We start from the raw sequence: 22,685 nt of genomic DNA on the forward strand, positions 1-22,685 counted from the left end.
AAACTCATCCATTTACCCCCATGGACGTACTGGTCCGTTTCACAAAACTCATCCATTTACCCCCATGGACGTACGAGTACGTTTCACAAAACTCATCCATTTACCCCCATGGACGTACTGGTCCGTTTCACAAAACTCATCCATTTACCCCCATGGACGTACGAGTACGTTTCACAAAACTCATCCATTTACCCCCATGGACGTACTGGTCCGTTTCACAAAACTCATCCATTTACCCCCATGGACGTACGAGTACGTTTCACAAAACTCATCCATTTACCCCCATGGACGTACTGGTCCGTTTCACAAAACTCATCCATTTACCCCCATGGACGTACTGGTCCGTTTCACAAAACTCATCCATTTACCCCCGTGGACGTACTGGTACGTTTCACAAAACTCATCCATTTACCCCCATGTACGTACTGGTACGTTTCACAAAACTCATCCATTTACCCCCAAAGGACGTACTGGTACGTTTCACAAAACTCATCCATTTACCCCCAAAGGACGTACTGGTACGTTTCACAAAACTCATCCATTTACCCCCATGGACGTACGAGTACGTTTCACAAAACTCATCCATTTACCCCCATGTACGTACTGGTACGTTTCACAAAACTCATCCATTTACCCCCAAAGGACGTACTGGTACGTTTCACAAAACTCATCCATTTACCCCCAAAGGACGTACTGGTACGTTTCACAAAACTCATCCATTTACCCCCATGGACGTACGAGTACGTTTCACAAAACTCATCCATTTACCCCCAAAGGACGTACTGGTACGTTTCACAAAACTCATCCATTTACCCCCATGTACGTACTGGTACGTTTCACAAAACTCATCCATTTACCCCCATGGACGTACTGGTACGTTTCACAAAACTCATCCATTTACCCCCAAAGGACGTACTGGTACGTTTCACAAAACTCATCCATTTACCCCCATGGACGTACGAGTACGTTTCACAAAACTCATCCATTTACCCCCATGGACGTACTGGTCCGTTTCACAAAACTCATCCATTTACCCCCGTGGACGTACTGGTACGTTTCACAAAACTCATCCATTTACCCCCAAAGGACGTACTGGTACGTTTCACAAAACTCATCCATTTACCCCCATGGACGTACGAGTACGTTTCACAAAACTCATCCATTTACCCCCATGGACGTACTGGTCCGTTTCACAAAACTCATCCATTTACCCCCAAAGGACGTACTGGTACGTTTCACAAAACTCATCCATTTACCCCCAAAGGACGTACTGGTACGTTTCACAAAACTCATCCATTTACCCCCAAAGGACGTACTGGTACGTTTCACAAAACTCATCCATTTACCCCCAAAGGACGTACTGGTACGTTTCACAAAACTCATCCATTTACCCCCAAAGGACGTACTGGTACGTTTCACAAAACTCATCCATTTACCCCCATGGACGTACTGGTCCGTTTCACAAAACTCATCCATTTACCCCCGTGGACGTACTGGTACGTTTCACAAAACTCATCCATTTACCCCCAAAGGACGTACTGGTCCGTTTCACAAAACTCATCCATTTACCCCCATGGACGTACTGGTCCGTTTCACAAAACTCATCCATTTACCCCCGTGGACGTACGAGTACGTTTCACAAAACTCATCCATTTACCCCCATGGACGTACTGGTCCGTTTCACAAAACTCATCCATTTACCCCCGTGGACGTACTGGTACGTTTCACAAAACTCATCCATTTACCCCCATGGACGTACTGGTACGTTTCACAAAACTCATCCATTTACCCCCGTGGACGTACTGGTCCGTTTCACAAAACTCATCCATTTACCCCCAAAGGACGTACTGGTACGTTTCACAAAACTCATCCATTTACCCCCATGGACGTACTGGTACGTTTCACAAAACTCATCCATTTACCCCCATGTACGTACTGGTACGTTTCACAAAACTCATCCATTTACCCCCGTGGACGTACTGGTCCGTTTCACAAAACTCATCCATTTACCCCCAAAGGACGTACTGGTACGTTTCACAAAACTCATCCATTTACCCCCATGGACGTACTGGTACGTTTCACAAAACTCATCCATTTACCCCCAAAGGACGTACTGGTACGTTTCACAAAACTCATCCATTTACCCCCAAAGGACGTACTGGTACGTTTCACAAAACTCATCCATTTACCCCCATGGACGTACTGGTCCGTTTCACAAAACTCATCCATTTACCCCCAAAGGACGTACTGGTACGTTTCACAAAACTCATCCATTTACCCCCATGGACGTACTGGTACGTCCTTGCAAAAAACTGCTATTCAAATTTTTTTTTTGCATATTTTTGATAATTTTTTGAGAAACTTTAGGCATTTTCCAAGAGAATGAGACCAACCTGACCTCTCTATGATGAAAATTAAGGCTGTTAGAGCAATTTAAAAAAAATATACTACAAAATGTGCTTGAAAAAAAATAACCCCTGGGGGTTAAGGGTTGGAAAGTTCCAAATAGCCGGGGGGTAAAAGGGTTAATATGCTCGAGCAAAATTATTTTTAGTTATTATTATGAAATATTGCAGAGCAATTTGATGATGATTAACAACTCATGCAGAAGGTCTTTAACTTACAAACTTAATAGGTTCCAAGAAGCTGTTTGTAAGACGAATTCTACTAAATTTAGGCCTAGAATAGGCCTAACCTGAATCCCATGCTTATGATTACCAGCTACAAAGGTCAGCAAATAGTTGGGTTTTATATGAAGTATATATCAGGTTATTACAAATGTCGTTTTGTTTACTGTTTTAACCCTTTAACCCCCAGGCTGTTTGGAAATTTCCAACCCTTAACCCCCAGGGGTTATTTTTTTCCCAGCACATTTTGCAGTATATATTTTTTAAATTGCTCTAACAGCCTTAATTTTTGTCATAGAGAGGTCAGGTTGGTCTCATTCTCTGGGAAAATGCCTGAATTTTTTCAAAAAATTATCAAAAATATGAAAAAAAAAAATTTTATAGCATTTTTTTGGAAGGACGTACCGGTATGTCCATGGGGGTAAAGGGATAAGTTTTGTGAGACGTACCAGTGCGTCCTTTGGGGGTAAAAGGGTTAAAAATAAACCATGGAATAAGGGAAGAGTAAAAGATAGAAAGCACCAGTGCTGGGACTTAATGAACTCCACAAATAACAAGTAGAGTTTGCCTTGCGTGATCACTAAGCTGTAACGGCCAAGAGTGTATAGTACTTGCGTCAGTCGACAAGCAAGCTTGATAACCTCGTGTTCGTTGCGAGACTTTCAAAACTATAGTTCATCTTGTTGATATAATCCTCATCATCAGCTAGTTTCTTTTTTCATTTGTTTCATCTTGAATAGTAGATTGATTTTTATCTAATGAAAGTACACTAATATGGCAAATATTTTCTTAGATATATTTTCTTTAACATTATAAAAATGAAATACTTTTGCTTGGTAAGTTAGTATCTTCTTTTATTTCTTGCAAGAAAAACAGAAAAGGGTTTTACATATTTTTCAAGTCATTCTTTGACGAGTTCACGTCACAAGTCTGGTGACGTCATGTTTCAGGTGAAAGATGGGCTGGCAGTTCGAGGGATTTCTTTTTGATGCGTTACCGAGTAATATTAGTATTCTCATTATTGAAAAATTGAGTAACGATACCAAGAATTTTCAATAATGTCTTAAGAAATATGAAGTTTTAAATATTTAACTTAGCCGGTGAATATATAATAGCTGCAACTCTGCGGCTCGACAGAAAACACACTAAAAAAACTCGCGAGCGATCGCTATGAAGGTTGCGGGTGTGCCCACCAGCGCCAACTGTCGGCCAGATACCACTCTTGCATGTAAACAAACCCTTCAATTCTTCTCTGTCGACGTTGACGACAAGACGTATCAATACTCGCTGTAGAACCTGGAGTTTTCTCAACATATTTGGTGAAGTACTTCATTTTGGTTTGAGCTTTCGCAGTGCAGGTGTTTTATCTTCATCTTAAATCTTGAACTCGTTTTTGGATAGATTTAATTTTTGATGACAAGAGAGAGAGTATGGACTTTCTTTGACTTTTAAATGGCCGACCCTTCCCTTAGACGGAAGTGTGTTTTAGGCTTTTAGCAATTATCTTATCACGTTATAAATTAATTATAGATTTTCTTCTATATATTTTATATCTCAACCGCCTTTATTAGGCCTCTTCGATTAGCTTTCCATTTATAATAAACATCAAAATAAATTTTAATGATTTGTTTATATGCGACCTTTCCTGAGAGTAGGCGGTCCTAACTTGGAAACCGAAGTTAAACAACGTTGAGCCCTTTTCAATCGTAAATAACTTTTACAGAGCTAATGATTTAAAACTTATTAAATGAAATATTTTTAGTAAATATTTTGATAGTTTTTTTTTTTTTTTCTTTGAATAATCTTCGTACTGTTTCAAAGATGAACTAACGTTTAGTTTATTTATGCTACGCAGTTTGCGCTCTATCGTTACGATAGAGAGAGAGAGTATCACGGTTTCACTTTGCAGAAAGAGTAAATCGATTCTGACGTTTTGTTCTTTTTTCTTTCAAAGCTTAAATGTTTTAAAGACTATTTTAAAGGAACTTTTAATTGAAAAACCTTTCAGTTTTTTCCTTTGGTCAAATAACCTGTTTATTGACGAAAGGTAAGTGGGCTCTTCTCTTCGGTGCGAAATCAAGAGAGAGAGAGAGAGATAGAGACGGAGAGAGAGAGAGGAGAGAGAACGTTCCGATCTTTATCTCGTCCCAAGCGAGTAACGTTGTTCTCGAGTTACTCTCGTCCCTAGTCTCTGTACGGAGAGAAAGGATAAAACGTTTTTAGTTTTTATTCTCGTCCCAAGGCACTGTACGGTGAGAGATTGAAAACGTAGTTTTGAATGAACTAGTGTTTAGTCTCTTCCCCAGCCACTGATTTTTTTTTTTATCTTAAAATATGTTTACTGTTTTTTGCTGGTATTAATGTGCTTACATTATACGACTGATTTCGCAATTACAACCTTTTGATGAGGGTAGAATTGCGTGCTTCAGGTAGAAATCAGTTTTATTCATACCTAATGTGAATTGTTAAAAAATTCGATTTCAGTGAAATAAGTGCAAAACAGAAAATCGTAGTGATAAAGTGATATTGCGCAAAGTGTTATCAATGTTGCGACCGAGGGTTCGTCTGTTCGTGCCTGTCGTTCGCCTAGTCCGGGACCTCTTGCAAGCTCCCAAGCCCAGGGGAGAAGTAATGTCGTACGACTTATGGGTTCGAGAGGCCTTGATCAGCGAACAGACGTTCCCTCTATGGTATCAGGTGTATCTTACCAAGATCACCCCTACCATAAGGCGAGAGAGACGATTTTCTCCTTGTCATCCGAAGGCTTTTCGCATAAGAAACCGTGGAACAAGGTTTCGAGGCCCTTTAAGCGAAAGTCGGTCCTTTCAGGACAGGTCCAGCGTCCTGGTTTTAATTATTAGGACAGCTCTGACCCTATGCAGTCATCGGAAGACTGCTCGCCGCCTAACAAAAATGTAACACAGACTCCGAGAGTCTTTTTGTAGGCAAGGTTTTGCGGTCACAGACGTTACCCTCGTCTCTTACCGCAACCATTCCCGTTGATCCTAAATGGGTTGTACGGCAAGACATGCAGAATAAGCTTGCCTCCCTTATGGAAGACTATTCTGCCGATAAGTCCGTTGAGCCTAGCCGTTTATCTCATCGAGATCCTGGCCTTCAGCCACCCTAACGTTCCTTTGTGCGTCCTGTTGACGTTGGCGTAGCCAAGTCACGTCAGTCAGGTTGTTTAGAACCACACTCGATGCGGTCTCGTGTGGATTTTCAGCCACATTTGGACGTTAGGCCACTTGCTGATGCTCCTGTTGACGTTCAGGACGTTCGCCAACAATCGGAGTTGACTTGTTTTGACGCTGGGCGTCAACCTCCGCATTCTAGAGTTGTTTTGACTGCTCAGTCTAGGCGGTCAAAGCAGTCTCGAGTGGACGCTGTGCGTCCTCACGCACCTGTTGTTGTTGACAGTTCACAGACTGTCAAGCAGTTACATGACGTTGCGTCCTGGTCCGCTACTAATGCACCAGTGCGTGTGGACTCTGCTTGTAAAGCATTGCCACCACGGTAGGTCTCTCCCTTGCTTGAAACTCGGCTATTATCGGACAAGGTTCCTTCAGATGAGGAAGTTGCTGTTCCCCCTCCTACTGATATTCCCTTGAGGACTCTGTCAGACGGAGAGGAGCCTAAAGCTGCTTAGCCCTCTATGGACTTTAAATAAATCATGCTGATTTTTAAGGATCTTTGTCCGGATCTTTTTGTAACTGCTGCTCCTCGTTCGCCTAAACGTCAGAGCTTACACTAGGCCTAGCTACTTCAAAGCCGTTGTTTTATAAGCTAGTGCTCTCTCGCTCTTCTAAGAGAGCTTTACGTTTGCTAGGCGACTGGTTTATCACCAGGAGGAGTTTGGGGGAGACAGCCTTTGCTTTCCCTTCTTTTAAACTGGCTTATAGAGCGAGAGTCTGATATGACACGAGAGAAGTTCTCGGCTTGGGAGTTCCTGCCTCTGCCCAGATAGACTTCTCAAACCTCATAGACTCTCCCTGGCGCCTGGCCATGAGACGCTCCAAGATTTTACAGGTCGACTTCACAGCTATTTTCGAGCCTTTGAAGTTTTGCTGTACAATTATGTCATGCATAAACAAGGCTTTCAGGGATGGCTCCAATGATCTGACAGCCACGTTCTCTGCAGGAACAAGTCCCTCAGGGATGGCTCCAATGATTTGGCAGCCATGTTCACTGCAGGAGTACGTAAGAGGCAAGTGCGCTCAATGTGTTCATTGTCAAGACAAACTTCACGATGAAGTCTACCAGGCTGTCTTGACAGCATTTATGGAAGGCGACTGGATGGTCTCTCTCGACCTTCAGGAGGCATACTTCCACATTCCTATACACCCGGATTCCCAACCGTTTCTGAGGTTTGTTTACAGGAATGTGGGGTACCAGTTTCGAGCTCTGTGCTTTGGCCTCAGTCCTGCGCCTCTCGTGTTTACGAGGCTCATGAGGAATGTGGCAAAATCCCTCCATCTATCGGGGATCCGAGCCTCCCTGTACTTGGACGACTGGCTTCCCAGAGCATCGTCCAGTCTTCGCTGTCTGCAGGATCTACATTGGACGTTGAGTCTGGCCAGGGAGTTGGGACTTTTGGTCAACCTAAAAGTCCCAACTGATCCCATCCCAGATTATTCTATATTTGGGGATGGAGATTCGCAGTCAAGCCCTGCTCGAAGTCCAACTAATGCTGAAACGAAACGTTTATTCAGTCAGGAGTTGGAACAGTCTCGTAGGGACTCTCTCATCCCTGGAGCAGTTTGTCTCACTAGGGAGACTACACCTTCTGCCTCTCCGGTTCCATCTAGCCTCTCACTGGAACTAGGACAAGGCATTAGAGACGGTATCATTCCCAGTCTCCGAACCAGTAAAGGCATGCCTGAAATGGTGGGACAGCAATATCAGTCTGAGAGAGGGACTATCCCTAGCAGTCAAGAACCCAAACCACGTGTTGTCCTCAGACGCGTCGGATTTGGGTTGGGGTGCGACCCTGGACGGTCGGGAATGCTCGGGTCTGTGGACCTCAAGTCAGAAGAGCATGCACATCAACGGCAAGGAGCTATTAGCAGTCCACTTGGCCTTGATGATATTAGAAAGCTTCTTCGAAACTTAGTGGTAGAGGCAACTCAGACAACACCACAACTTTGGCGTACATCTCCAAGCAAGGAGGCACACACTCCTTCACGCTGCTCGAGATCGCAAGGGACCTTCTCTTATGGTCAAGAATTCGGGGCATCTCCCTGTTGACGAGATTCATCCAGGGGGACTTGAACGTCTTGGCAGACTGTCTCAGTCGGAGGGGTCAGGTGATACCCACGGAATGGACCCTCCACAAGGACGTGGGCAAGAGTCTTTGGGCTACTTGGGGTCAACCCACCATAGACCTCTTTGCCTCCTCGTTGACCAAAAGGTTACCAATCTATTGCTCTCCAGTCCTAGATACAGAAGCAATCTACATAGACGCGTTTCTACTGGATTGGTCTTTTCTGGACTTATATGCATTCCCACCATTCAAGATAGTCAACAAGGTACTGCAGAAGTTCGCCTCTCACGAAGGGACAAGGTTGACGTTGGTTGCTACCCTCTGGCCCGCGAGAGAGTGGTGCACCGAGGTACTTCAATGGCTGGTAGACTTTCCAAGAAGTCTTCCTCTAACGGTAGATCTGTTACGTCAGCCCCACGTAAAGAATGTCCATCAAAGCCTCCCCGCTCTTCGTCTGACTTCCTTCAGACTATCGAAAGACTCTCAAGAGCTAGAGGCTTTTCGAAGGAGGCAGCCAGAGCAATTGCAAGAGCTAGGAGAGCTTCTACCATTAGAGTATACCAGTCGAAGTGGGAAGTCTTTCGAGACTGGTGCAAGTCAGCATCTGTGTCCTCGTCCAGTACCTCTGTAGCCCAAATCGCAGATTTTCTTTTACATCTGAGAAAGGTTCACTCCCTTTCAGCTCCCACGATTAAGGGCTACAGGAGCATGTTGGCTTCGGTCTTTCGACATAGAGGCTTAGATCTTTCCAACAATAAAGATCTCCAAGATCTCCTTAAGTCTTTCGAGACCTCTAAGGAACGTCGTTTGGCAACTCCTGGATGGAACTTAGACGTGGTCCTAAGGTTCCTCATGTCAGACAGGTTTGAGCCATTACATTCACCCTCCCTGAAGGATCTCACCCTCAAGACACTTTTCCTAGTGTGCTTGGCTTCGACTAAAAGGGTCAGTGAACTTCATGCCTTCAGTAAGAACATCGGCTTTTCTACAGAAAAAAGCCACTTGTTCACTTCAACTTGGTTTCCTGGCCAAAAATGAACTGCCTTCTCGTCCTTGGCCTAAATCTTTTGATATTCCTTGCTTATCAGAGATCGTAGGCAACGAACTGGAAAGAGTATTATGTCCTGTTAGAGCTCTTAAGTTCGATTTAGCTCGTACTAAGTCATTACGAGGGAAATCTGAGGCATTATGGTGCTCAGTTAAGAAACCTTCATTGCCTATGTCAAAGAATGCTTTGTCATATTTTATCAGATTTTTTTAATACGAGAAGCTCATTCTCACTTGAATGAGAAAGACCGATGTTTGCTTAAGGTTAAGACGCACAAAGTTAGAGATATAGCAACCTCCGTGGCCTTCAAGCAAAATAAATCTCTGCAAAGTATTATGGACGCGACTTTTTTGAGAAGCAAGTCGGTGTTCGCGTCATTTTACTTAAAAGATGTCCAGACTCTTTACGAGGACTGCTACACACTGGGTCCATTCGTTGAAGCGAGTGCAGTAGTGGGTGAGGGTTCTACCACTACACTTCCCTAATTCCAATATCCTTTTAATCTGTCTCTTGAAATGTTTTTAATATTGTTTTATGGGTTGTTCGGAAGGCTAAGAAGCCTTTCGCATCCTGGTTGATTTGGCGGGTGGTCAAAGTCATTTCTTGAGAGCGCCCAGATTAGGGGTTTGATGAGGTCCTGTTGTATGGGTTGCAACCCTTGATACTTCAGCTCCTGGGAGTCTTTCAGCATCCTAAGAGGATCGCTGGGCTCCGTGAGGAAGACAGACTTACAAGGCAGAGTAATCGTCTAAGTCAACTTCCTTACCAGGTACCTATATATTTTGGTTTTGTTATATTGATAACTGTCAAAATGAAAAAACTCTTAGCTTATACGCTGTAAACTTAATTAACTCTGGTCTCTACCCACCGCCTTGGGTGTGAATCAGCTATTATATATTCACCGGCTAAGTTAAATATTTAAAAATGATATTTTAATTATAAAATAAATTTTTGAATATACTTACCCGGTGAATATATAAATTAAATGACCCTCCCTTCCTCCCCAATAGAGACGCAGCGGGACGAGAAGAATTGAAGGGTTTGTTTACATGCAAGAGTGGTATCTGGCCGACAGTTGGCGCTGGTGGGCACACCCGCAACCTTCATAGCGATCGCTCGCGAGTTTTTTGAGTGTGTTTTCTGTCGAGCCGCAGAGTTGCAGCTATTATATATTCACCGGGTAAGTATATTCAAAAATTTATTTTATAATTAAAATATCATATTATTAAAGAAATAAAAATTAAAATACAGTGAACTACAGTAACCATACACACAAAGAACATATTCATATAAAGCAAATAATAATGGCTATAAATGAACTGTATGAAAACTATGATCTCTTATCTGTTTTGACGCTGTCACTGCTTTTAGAATGATATATTGTTAATTTATTCTCATCATTTATTTATTTCCTTATTTCCTTTATTCACTGGGCTATTTTTCCCTGTTGGAGCCCTTGGGCTTATAGCATCTTGCTTTTCCAACTAGGGTTGTAGCTTGGCTAGTAAAGATAATAATAATAATAATAATAATAATGATAATAATGATAAATAGTAATTCTTAAGTAATAATCATTTTGAAGATATTGTGAACAAGTTAAGAAATTATATGAACAATACTGTACTCCTTGTTATTCTTATGTGTGAATATTCTCGATACAATATCAGGACCATGAGATCAGCTGATCAAAACCAAAGGTAAACAAAAAAAGGTGCTGGTAGTTGATTTTTAAAATGCTCCTGAAATTGAAAAATAGAATACAAAAATACTTTAATAAAGAATATATCCTATGAACCAAGAAAATGAAATAATGATTTACAGTAAGAAAATATTGATAAAATATGACCGAAGACGATTACAGTATCATGACACAGCATAATAATAAATCTACGGACACTCCACATTCTAAGTTCGACATACTTCCGGATGAAATTACGACGGGTGTCTCGGTCCCCATCCCTGTAGTAAGTCGACAACCATTTGTAGATGTTTGCGAATTTTAAAGACGAATTATTTTAATTCAGAAATGGCAAGAGTTTTCAAAATAACGTACATTGTGTTTTCATGGATGATTACATGACCCGCTCTATGCTGAAGTGAAGGTTTCTGAATGCACCAATTCAATCTTCTAATGCTGTATATTCTGCCCTTTGCAATCAGCCTATGTTCTTTGGTCCCTTCCCAACCAAGTGATTATCCCTCTTGTAACTGTAAGGAGTCGGAATGTAGCCTAATAAAGTACATACTATACTTGCCAAGTCTCTGAATGACAAGTTGTATTTTTGTGTGCGGTATAAAAACAAAGTCTTGTTCACTTCCAATTCAAAACCGGTCTTTTGTCGTATCCAGGAGAGAAGCCTTATACGTGCGACGAACGAGACTGTCAGCGTGCCTTTACGACTAACTACTCCCGCAAGAATCACATGAGGGTCCACAGTCAGAGTCTGGAAGGGAAGCCGAAGAAACTCCAGCTGAGAGTGCAGAAGAAAAAGCCTCGGAAAGAAGTTTTGCAGGCGGACGAGCACAAGGCTCCCCTTCAGGTGATGGAGGACGGACGACAGGTAACTCCTTTTCAGGATTGGTTTTGCAATTTGATAATATATTTACTCAAAATTAGAGTGTAAAGTATATTTCCATTGTTTTCTTTATATATTTTATATCCTAATGTCCATCATTTTTAATACAGTACATTATTTGCTGTACCATCTTTTTGTTTTTGTTACATGAAAGAAGAATATCTTTTCTTCCATACATTTAGAAAACAATAACTCAAGAGAGAGAAAAAGTCTCGGAAGGTGATGTGAACGGTCAGCCTGTGACTACAGAGTCTGTCAGTGACTACCCAAGGAAAGTTGGATGTTGCGCTCATCAGCCGTCGTCTGCAGCTTCAGCTGTCAAACAGAAAGGTAGGCTCCAGTAAAAGGACTTCATTTTACCCGATGTTATAAGCGGTTGCAATGGCGGTTGTTTTTTTATATTTTGCGAACTGTATGTTAATACTTAATATACTTGATTATAAGTTGTTCTCAGTACTATATACGGTATTTGTATCATGAGAAATTTTCCTCTTTTGCCAAAAAGATAAAGGCTTATAATTTAGAGTAATAATAACTATAGTTCTTATATGATAACTAGATATAATTAACCCACTATAATATTCAAGTACTGTATTTATTCCTGCTTGAATAAAAACCTTATGTTTTCAGCGTGCTATACTCTTATCTAAAAGACTCAGGGTTGTGTATTTAGGAAAAAATAAAATTACTTTAAAAAAAAAATAGGTAATTCAAGTATTCCTTTCCCATACGTACCATCATGAGTTAATGTGGAACTTTTGAACACTATTCAGCTTCTGTGCCAATATTTTAAGAACTTAGAAGATCATACAGACAGTTATTTAAATCTACCGAGTATTAGTTGTGTAATGAATGTGTTTATACATATATTAGTTGAGGGCAGATGTTACCCGCGAGAAAGACCAGAATGAATGTGTGAATGACCGGTCACTTCCTATTCCATTCTCCCCTCTCTGAGGAACTCTTTAAACTGACTTCCTCTAACTGCAGGTGGGTACCATGCCCATTTTGCAACCTGATAAATGTGTATATTTTTGTTATTATTATTATTATTACTTGCTAAGCTACAACCCTAGTTGGAAAAGCAGGATGCTATAGCCCCTGGGGGGCCCCAACAGGGAAAATAGCCCAGTGAGGAAAGGAAGAAAGGAAAATAAAATATTTTAAGAAGAGTAACAATATTAAAATAAATATCTTCTATATAAACTATAAAAACTTTAACCAAAGAGGAAGAGAAATAAGACAGAATAGTGTGCCCGAGTGTACCCTCAAGCAAGAGAACTCTAACCCGAGACAGTGGAAGACCATGGTAGGGAGGCTATGGCACTACCCAAGACTAGAGAACTATGGTTTGATTTTAGAGTGTCCTGCTCCTAGAAGAGCTTCTGTTATGTCCTCATTCTTCAAGCGAAGTGGATTCAGGCAATGTCTAGGCTAAGCGAGGAGCTTAAGCTCCAATTTTATGATTACTTGGTTAAGCCACATTGCTAAATTCTACACTAGCACCAGCTGCCCATGCCGTCATCCTAGAATGATCACAAGGTATCAGGGTGCCCTCTAAACTGCTCGTGCGTAGCACAGAGTGTCACCCTGGGACAGCCTCCAGCCAGTTGGAGGACTTCCACCCACCGTGGAGTGAGTCACCTAGGTAAAGAGAGTAGGGTTTGTATATAGTTCCGGAACAAATGACAAATTTGGAATAATTTTTATTTTCCCTAACTATACAAACCTCCTGATGAATGCAAGAGTTGATGGGAGAAGTACAAGAGGAAGGCCAAGGTTTGGGTGGATGGATGGAGTGAAGGAAGCTCTGGGTGATAGGAGGATAGGTGTGAGAGAGGCAAGAGAGCGTGCTAGAAATAGGAATGAATGGCGAGTGATTGTGACACAGTTCCGGTAGGCCCTGCTGCTGCCTCCGATGCCTTAGATGACCGCGGAGGTAGCAGCAGTAGGGTATTCAGCATTATGAAGCTTCATCTGTGGTGGATAATGTGGGAGGGTGGGCTGTGGCACCCTAGCAGTACCAGCTGAACTCGGTTGAGTCCCTTGTTAGGCTGAAGGAACGTAGAGAGTAGAGGTCCCCTTTTTGTTTTTGTTTCATTTGTTGATGTCGGCTACCCCCCAAAATTGGGGGAGGCGCCTTGGTATATGTTTGTAAGTATGTGTACAAACCTGAAGCTCTTTACACATACTGGTCCCACCATCACCTTCCCCCAGAAGTCCTGTTCTCCGCTAACTAGCGGAGAGTAGTTACACATCGCAAAAGCTTTCTAACGGCTAGTTTCAGCTAGCGCCGCACTAATACTCATATGTAAAGAGCTTCAGGTTTGTATAATTAGGAAAAATACAAATTATTCTAAATTTGTCATATTTATTCAACTGTCATAAAGTGATGGATTTAATATTTGAATTATGTGCTGTACATTTTCTTATTCCCTTTTGCCTAAAGTATATTGTTTTCTATAATACAATTGTGAAAATAAAGGTTATTTTCAGCTTTCGCCATCATACCAGTCGAGGGTAGAGCTGAAAACCATTCGAGTCTCACTCTCCAAGATTTCCTAGATTTAGAGGCCATTAGATGTGACCCAAATATGAAGGTACAGTAGCTTCAAAAGTATCAGCTTAAAATTTGCTTTAATTTCAGATCTAGCCAATATTTTAGCGTGTTACTCTGTCTCAATGTCCAGCTTTGAAACTTGCCGACTATATTGTCATTATTCATAGGTTTTTCTGGTGATTTTGGGCTCCAATTTATTTTTAACTTTCATGAATCCTTATTGCGAAAGCTATCACCTTTGGGCTCCAAAAAGATTTTTGCTGTTCAATGTCTATAACCCTTTTACCCCCAAAGGACGTACTGGTACGTTTCACAAAACTCATCCCTTTACCCCCATGGACGTACCGGTATGTCCTTGCAAAAAAATGCTATAAAACATTTTTCTTTCATATTTTTGATAATTTTTTTTGAGAAACTTCAGGCATTTTCCAAGAGAATGAGACCAACCTGACCTCTCTATGACAAAAATTAAGGCTGTTAGAGCAATCTAAAAAAATATACTGCAAAATGTGCTTGAAAAAAAAAATAACCCTTGGGGTTAAGGGTTAGAAAGTTCCAAATAGCCTGGGGGTAAAAGGGTTAACTGTGTCTCTCCAAGTTTCATCACATTCAAGTAAAAGCCCTCTAGGTAAGTCCCGTTAGTCTAGAAACCTGATTTATTGGTCTTAATAGGTTGATTGAGAATGTTGTATAAAAATAAATAATGTATAACTTGTTCTTTAGGTTCCCATTGTGAAAGCCACCGATGACATGACAGTCGGCCATTTGCTCAGAGATTCGCAGAACCTATCTGCACTTTCCTCAGTAAGTATTAATTTAAATGGATTTTTTTTGCTCGATTTATAACCCTTACAAGACGTACACTGTTCAATATAACACGCCCCTTTTGTTGAAATAGAAGACAGAAAAACATACTGTGATAAAGACCAAGTAAAAACAGTATTAGGTAGTACAATGGGTTATTATTATTATTATTATTATTATTATTATTATTATTATTATTGTTATTATTGCTAAGCTACAACCCTAGTTGGAAAAGCAAGATGCTATAAGCCCAGGGGCCCCATTAGCCCAGTGAGGAAAGGAAACAAGAAAAAACTAAATATTTTAAAATCAGTAACATTTGAATAGATATTTCCAATATAAACTATGAAAACCTCAACAAAACAAGAGGAAGATAAATGAGATAGAATAGTGTGCCCTAGTGTACCTCCAAGACTAGAGAACAATGGTTTGATTTTAGAGTGTCCTTCTCCTAAAAGAACTGCCTTCCATCGCTAAAGAGTCTCTTCTACCCTTACCAAGAGGAAAGTAGCCACTGGACAATTACAGTGGAGTAGTTAATCCTTAGGGTGAAGAAGAATTGTTTGGTAATCTCAGTGTTGTCAGGGGTATGAAGACAGAGGAGAATCTGTAAAGAATTGGCCAGACTAATCGGTGTATGTGAAGGCAAAGGGAAAGTGAACCGTAACTAGAGAGAAGGATCCAATGTAGTACTGTGTGGCCAGTCAAAGGACCCCATAACTCTCTAGCGGTAGTATCTCAAACTATTTAGCGTGTTAGTCAACCACGTGTATGGAATAGGCAGTGAGGTGTTAGGTTAGGAGTTAACCCTCCCTTGGGCAGCAAGTATTCATGGATTCTTGCTTTTCGCACATGTTTGTTACATAATCCCCGCCAAAACAAAGTCCTTTAAAAAGAAGGCAACCTTGCTTACCCCATACGAAATGGGAAGAAAACGCGTTAATAGAAGATACACTATTGTCATCATTTATTTATTCTTCTCAAATTTTATTCATCCTCTTGTCAGCAATCACTATATTCCCCTGTATAACATGGATCCTTTGGATTACTTAAGTTTTCCTCCTGTCTCCTGGTAGGCATCTGTGCTTAATGTATCCACTCTGGAAGTATATCGCATACTGTAGAGTATATTCTGTTAACCCCTTAAACCCATCCCTTACCAATACGATTTATCACTCTAATTCTCATTCTAATTTTATGGTTACCGGTAGTTTTATTTATTACGGTAGAGATCCTCAACTTGCAAACATATGGAGATACAAACACAACTCCAACGGAAATCCCTGGCTCATTTTTTGTTTAATTTTATTTACAGTATCACAGAAGGTCCTCAAATTAAAAACATTTGGAGATTAAAACACAAACCAAACATAAATTCTAAATCTCAGATATTGTAACACAAGTTCATAATGATAGCGATACAAACACAACTCCAACGGAAATCCCAGGCTCATTTTTTTTTAATTTCATTTACAGTATCACAGAAGGTCCTCAAATTGAAAACATTTGGAGATTAAGACACAAATCAAACTTAAATTCTAAATCTCAGATATTGTAACGCAAGTTCATAATGAAATACTGGAGTAAAACTATTATATTACTTAGGGCAGTAAGCAAGACGGCATTTGCAGTATAAAACAGGACTATTAGTTGTCTTTTGCCACTGAAAATCGTAGGCATGAGTTAGGTGAAGCCTACCGTAGGTCAAAATTAAAAAAATTTGACATTTGACTTACTAACATTTTCTTGGAACCTATTAAGTTTGTAATTTGAGGACTTTCTTCGTAGCAAAATTTCTGTAGGTAAGGCTGGAAAGTACTTACATAGCATAGCCGAATAAGTATGCATTCCGTTGATATACACTTTAGTTTTATAAAAGATTTCCAAGAGTCTATAGTCCATTTCTTTTAGCGAGGCATATTTGCACCGACTCGCAGCGGTGCCCTTTTAGCTCGGAAAAGTTTCCTGATCGCTGATTAGTTGGACAAGATCATTCTAACCAAGCAGCGATCAGGAAACTTTTCTGAGCTAAAAGGGCACCGCTGCGAGTCGGTGCAAATCTGCCTCGCTAAAAGGAATGGACTATAGTTGGCGGGATAAACAGATATGGAAGAGAAGCCTGAATCGAAATAAGGAAGTGGGAGGCGACTCTAAGAAAGTACGAGAAAGTTAAATTAGATATAGTGCTTTAAGAAAAATGTCTTTTATATAATTTAACACCAAAATTTGTGAGTTTTACATATTTTGAAATTTTGTATGTGTAAATAAGTAAAGGATAAAATTTACTGGACGTAAACTGTGTAATAATGGGCTCAGAGGAGTAAATGTCCCTGGGTTCAGAATGCATTATATGGCACTCAAGTTGTTGGAATCCGAGATTAGTGTAATAGGGCATATAGTTTATTGTATCCCTTATACTTCACTTTCCTTATTTTATTGATTATTCATTGTACGTCTTGTTTTACAGTATTTTTAGACTTAATTAAAAGAAGTTTGTTCAAGTGAAGCTAAATTTTTTCTATAACCTGCTGAGTAAATAAATTAATCTTGCACAAATTCATATTAATGTAGATCTTTATATAACCAATTTTGTTGAGGGCAACACAATTTTCTCAGTCCAGATACTGTACCATAATACTGTAGACAGAATTGTTTGTAAGTGCTTTATGTAGAGCACTTACATTATTAGGTAGAAAGTTCAGTGTTTTGTTTACCTTAAATAAAGATTTTCCATATACTGACTGTATGTCCTCTTAGGTGAAAAGCAATATTTGTATCAAACAGTATTTGTCAATATATTCAATTCTTTCTTCCAGAGCAGTGAAAATGACAAACGAGGGTTGTTAGAGAAGATCACAGCACACGCTGACATCTGCAAGTGTAACCCATGCAACTGTGACCCCTCAAGAGGCAACGAATGTTCGTGCAACGCTATAGACGACGAAGCGTCATCGGCGCGTCAGGTGTCGGGCGCTGCGCCCGCGAAGCGGCACGCTTCGAACGCTGTTTCGCAGATGATGAACAAGCCGCCACAGATATCGGCAGAAGTTCCGAACGAGGGTTACTCGAGACCGGGCACGGACTCACTTAGTCTGCCTTCATTCTCAGGGCAAGTTCCAGAGGCCAGTCTTTCCAGTGATCAACTTCAAAAGAATTGCAAAGTCGAAAGCCTGGAATGTGCACAGCCGTTGACCCACCGGGACCAACAGATTTCCGTAGACGAGTTTTTGCAGGAGACCGTCGGCATGGATTCGTCTGCATCTTCGCACACTATAGCATCGTCCCAAAGATCATCGCAGCATAGTTTAGAAAACTTACTTCCTGGTCCTTCAGGAGGACAGAGTTCATCGTCATCTTTTACGGGGTTGTCCAACTTGGACGACATGAGCAATTTAGCGTCTCCATCCATGTCGGATCTGATCAGCTATCCACTTACGCATTCTATCTTTGGTAATGGAAAGTGTGGAGAGAATGGGATGAGCCAACCCGTAAGTCTGGGTAGTGATAGTACTTCCATTGATCAGGCATTCGATATATCTACGGATTTCCCGTTCTCCTCTCCGAACATGATTGAAGCTCTGCTGACGGATGATATGGGAAGCCTTCCTAACCTCTCTGCTCATTCGCAGTCAAGTAGTGGTAACTTGTCGAGAGGATTCACTCCCCAGCCATCGCCAGTTGCTTCTGGATCCTCCTCCTTGACTCCAATTGGTCTAATGGTACAGCAGCATCATCAGCATGTTCCTCCTGACAATCAATTAAATATGAAAAATGATATCCATAGCGAAAAGAACGAGCCATCGTCTTGTTGTAGTGCGAAGGGCAAGCAAGAAGCGGGTCAACAACAGGAGTACTGTAGGCAGTTAAGTAGAGGGAAGTCTTGCTGTATGGGGTCCTCGCCTCAGACTTCAGATTTCAGCGCATCATCGGGTAGTTCATCAACCTCCACTTGTTGCAGGCAAGGGAAGTCCGAAACAAGGTCCTGGTGCGATTCGACCAGAGACATTGTTGCTTCCTTAGCTTGTCCGTCTTCCTTAAAGACAAAGGGATGTTGTTCAGGTCCTCAGTCACCAGCAGCTTCATATCAAAGTGGCTGCTCACCAAACTCGTCTGGAGCACCTGTGACGCACACTTCACAGGCCTCCCATTACTGCTCTTCAAGTTCTCAGAATAGTAATCATCCCTCGTGCCATAACGTATTGTTATCGTCTAGTAATGTATCTCCAAAGTACCCTTTGCTCTCAGATCAATCATCTGCCTCATCTTTTCACCAAAATAGTCAGGGGTTGTCAAATTTAGACTTTCAAACACATGAGTCTCATTTGAGTTCCTCAGGGTCTCACCTGAAGTACAACCACACGCCATCTGATAAGGATAGCACGCAGCATAATTCCTGTGAGGATAAAGGAGATCTACAGGTTACAGAATCAGTTTTTCAGAGTCTAAGCTCGGACGGCAAACACTACCAACAAAAAGCAGATCTCTCCCAGCCTCATCAATTTTCAGAGTCTGTCCAGCACCAACTTCCAGACTTAAGTCAACAATCGCAAACCAAGGTAGATTATCATTGTCACCATCATGAAACTAGGACAGAAGATCAACAAATTCCACACAATCATTGTGGTTCTGATGTGAGGCAAGATCAACAAATTCCTCACAGTCACTGTGGCTCTGATGTGAGGCAAGATCAACAAATTCCTCACAGTCACTGTGGTTCTGATGTGAGGCAAGATCAACAAATTCCTCACAGTCACTGTGGTTCTGATGTGAGGCAAGATCAACAAATTCCTCACAGTCACTGTGGTTCTGATGTGAGGCAAGATCAACAAATTCCTCACAGTCACTGTGGTTCTGATGTGAGGCAAGATCAACAAATTCCTCACAGTCACTGTGGTTCTGATGTGAGGCAAGACCAACAAATTCCACACAGTCACTGTGGTTCTGATGTGAGGCAAGACCAACAGATTCCACACAGTCACTGTGGTTCTGTTGATGGGAGACAAGGCCATGGCTCAAGTCTAAACTTGGTTTTAAAAAGGGAGGATGACTCCTGTTGCGTTGTCATATGCACCAACAAACTGCAGATGCTGAGAAACGTTCTTGCAAAATGTGAATGTACAGATCAGGAGGGCTCTTCTGGGCCAGTCGACCTACAAACTCTCCTCAGTGACGCTCTGATGGAATGGGAGAGTTCGGAACCAGCCAGAGGTGCGTTGACGCTGGCTTCTAGTTCTCAAAACTCTCCAAGTTCTGCATTCGCCAGGGTCACGCAGAGCCCTTCTAACGGGATGACGTACAGTGTTGTGCCTCCCGTCCAGCCTAACTCTTCTTTTACTGTCATGCAGAATGCACCGAGCGTACAGTCCCCAGATAATTCTCTTCAGTGGTCGTGATCCTTGTGTCTCCACCGTGAATATATGTACAGTATTTTTTTCTCCAAGTTATATCATTATACATATTTTAGAAATTTCTTTGTTTGACGTGTAATTTAAAGAAATTTATTCTCTTGATATTAAGTAGTCACTGCTGTTATCCTTTGGGTTATATTAACCCTCTATTTAACCCCTTTGCAAATCCTGATGCAGTATGCCTTCATGCTACCTGATACAGTAGTGGTATTTTACAAAGATGTGGAGATAATTTAACAATAGGGCAAAATTATTGAGTAAAGCCCCTTCCACACGAGGGGCGAATGCACGGTGGGCGTACGCTGTTACCAGTTTTGTGGGTGGATGCAAATCACGAGTTTTAGATGACTTCATAAACGAGGAAACCACAAAGTCCTCGTTGTTATGGTACTGGATCAGGTTCGCCTGCCTTTGACTGTTTGATCTGGTAACACTGTTTCAAAGCGAGAGGATTACGGGCGAATTAGAGTGGCCACCCTGCATCTGTCACTCGTGTGGAATGGGCTTGAGTAATGCGTTTGTTTGCAATATGCTTTTAAACAGCTTAATTTTTCCAACTGATGAAAGGCTATTATGCTTTTACTTGACATGCAATATGATTTTATCATATGAAGCACTTAAAAACCTTTGTATTCAGTTTGAATGAAGTTCAGAGCTCTCATTGGCTTAATTTTTGTAGTCTGCATAAGTGATTGTTGGTAAATTTATCTCGCTTAAAAACAGTGTATAATGACGAACTTAAATTTGAAATTTATTTTATTAGATGCTGTCGGATTTGCAGAATCTCATAGAAACACATAATTCTAATGTCTTGAGTTTGTAAAGTTTGTAAAATGTTGCACTGATTATTACTGGTCAACCAAGGAAGAGTAGTTTGTACGTTGAAAGTCTTGGATGGGCATTTTATAACAATACCTGTAAAGTACATGATTATTCACAGGTATATACCTGTGATAGCAGCTGTGACTCTTCTCCTTGCCGTTCGCGAACCAATTCCGATCTCAGCGTTTTCAAAGTAAAGTAGCAAACACTCTCGTGTCTTTGGTTGCCTACTTGAATTTTTTAGTTGGTTTGCAAACCGCAGGGATAAGCGTCACTACCAGTTGTTGATTTTCTTTTTTTTTTCCAAAGGCTATATGCTTGCATTTGAATGCAGGTTTGTTGTACATACGAATGTCATTTATAGTTTTATACCAAAGGAATCACACGAATATCCGCTTTAGCACACAAAGGTGGTTTGCTTATTGACTCGACCCGTATTTTTGATGGTGCTCGTTGGCAAGTCATGACAACGTAGTGTGGTTATAGATGAAATGTATACATATAAAAATAGAAATTTATATATAGTTATAGATACTGTATACTGTACATATTAAGGGGTATTATTATTATTGTTATTACTAGTTAAGCTGCAAACCCTTGTTGGAAAAGCAGATTGTTACAAGCCCGAGGACTCCAACGGGGAAAATAATTCAGTGAGGAAAAGAAATGATTTCAAGTAGCTTAGAATTTTGTGTATTTGATTTGGTATTCATAAATACCTTTATGTATTTATAATTGTCTTTTGTCGGTAATCACTTCAAAGGTACGCAAAGGAATAACGAAGTAGACTTGATGTTGTCAAGTCTTAAAGAAATTGCAGTTTACAGCTTGGTAAACCTGCTGTGTTGTTTCGGGATCTGTAGTTAAGAATTAGCTTGTGTATCAGAGGGGACAGTAGTGCTTTGCTTAACGAGCCCTCGTGTGTGACGAGTTGTGTCATATAACTCGATTTAGATTCGAATTATAGAATATGAAAATATGCTAAATTTATCTTTTTCATTCTTATAAATATATATATCGTTACCCTCATAAACTAACTGCCTAAGTCATTTTCTACACTTGTTGGGAAATAAAAAAAACTCATTTTCTAATTCTTTATATCATTGTGTTGAGCTTCAATTCACAAATTCTTCTATTAAGAATTTGTTAATTGAAACTCAAGACAATGATATAAAGAATTAGGAAATGAGAAGGTTTTTTTTTGATTTCCCAACAAGTGGAGAAAATGACTTAGGCAGTTAGTTTATGAGGGTGACGATATATATTTTTTAGTACGATCAAATATGTTTAAAACATCTTGGTTCATTGTAAACGTCATGGTCATTGGATTCCCCGGTTGTATTTCTTTTAAGAAATTGGAAGCTACCCGCTACAGTTAATAAATTTGAGGAAACGCACTAAGCCTCTGTTAAAGCAAGGATCTCGTATGTAAAGAGTGTAAATTAGAAAATATTGTTGTTTGCTTTTGGAATTTTATAAAATGCTTTTCGTCTCTTAAAAACAGTGCTTATATACATATTTATATAATATATATCCTTCTTTTCACAAAGTTGAATCTTAAAGAATTGTGAAGATTC

At 40.7% G+C, this 22,685-nt stretch overlaps 1 protein-coding gene across 4 annotated transcripts in view; it reads left to right on the forward strand.

The window, feature by feature from the left end:
* The window catches only part of LOC137625346 (uncharacterized), a 56,706-nt gene extending 34,586 nt beyond the window's left edge, over positions 1 to 22,120 (forward strand). For all 4 annotated transcript variants that reach the window (XM_068356188.1, XM_068356191.1, XM_068356187.1 and 1 more), the window contains exons 6-10: positions 11,288 to 11,499; positions 11,697 to 11,844; positions 14,011 to 14,114; positions 14,798 to 14,878; positions 17,695 to 22,120. In XM_068356188.1, the coding sequence (XP_068212289.1) occupies positions 11,288 to 11,499; positions 11,697 to 11,844; positions 14,011 to 14,114; positions 14,798 to 14,878; positions 17,695 to 20,271 (3,122 nt within the window). In that variant the 3' untranslated portion in view covers positions 20,272 to 22,120. The remainder of the gene's footprint in view (positions 1 to 11,287; positions 11,500 to 11,696; positions 11,845 to 14,010; positions 14,115 to 14,797; positions 14,879 to 17,694) is intronic.
* The last annotated feature ends 565 nt before the right edge of the window (positions 22,121 to 22,685 follow it).

This window comes from Palaemon carinicauda, chromosome 32 (genome assembly GCF_036898095.1).
Source record: "Palaemon carinicauda isolate YSFRI2023 chromosome 32, ASM3689809v2, whole genome shotgun sequence".
Taxonomy (NCBI): domain Eukaryota; kingdom Metazoa; phylum Arthropoda; class Malacostraca; order Decapoda; family Palaemonidae; genus Palaemon; species Palaemon carinicauda.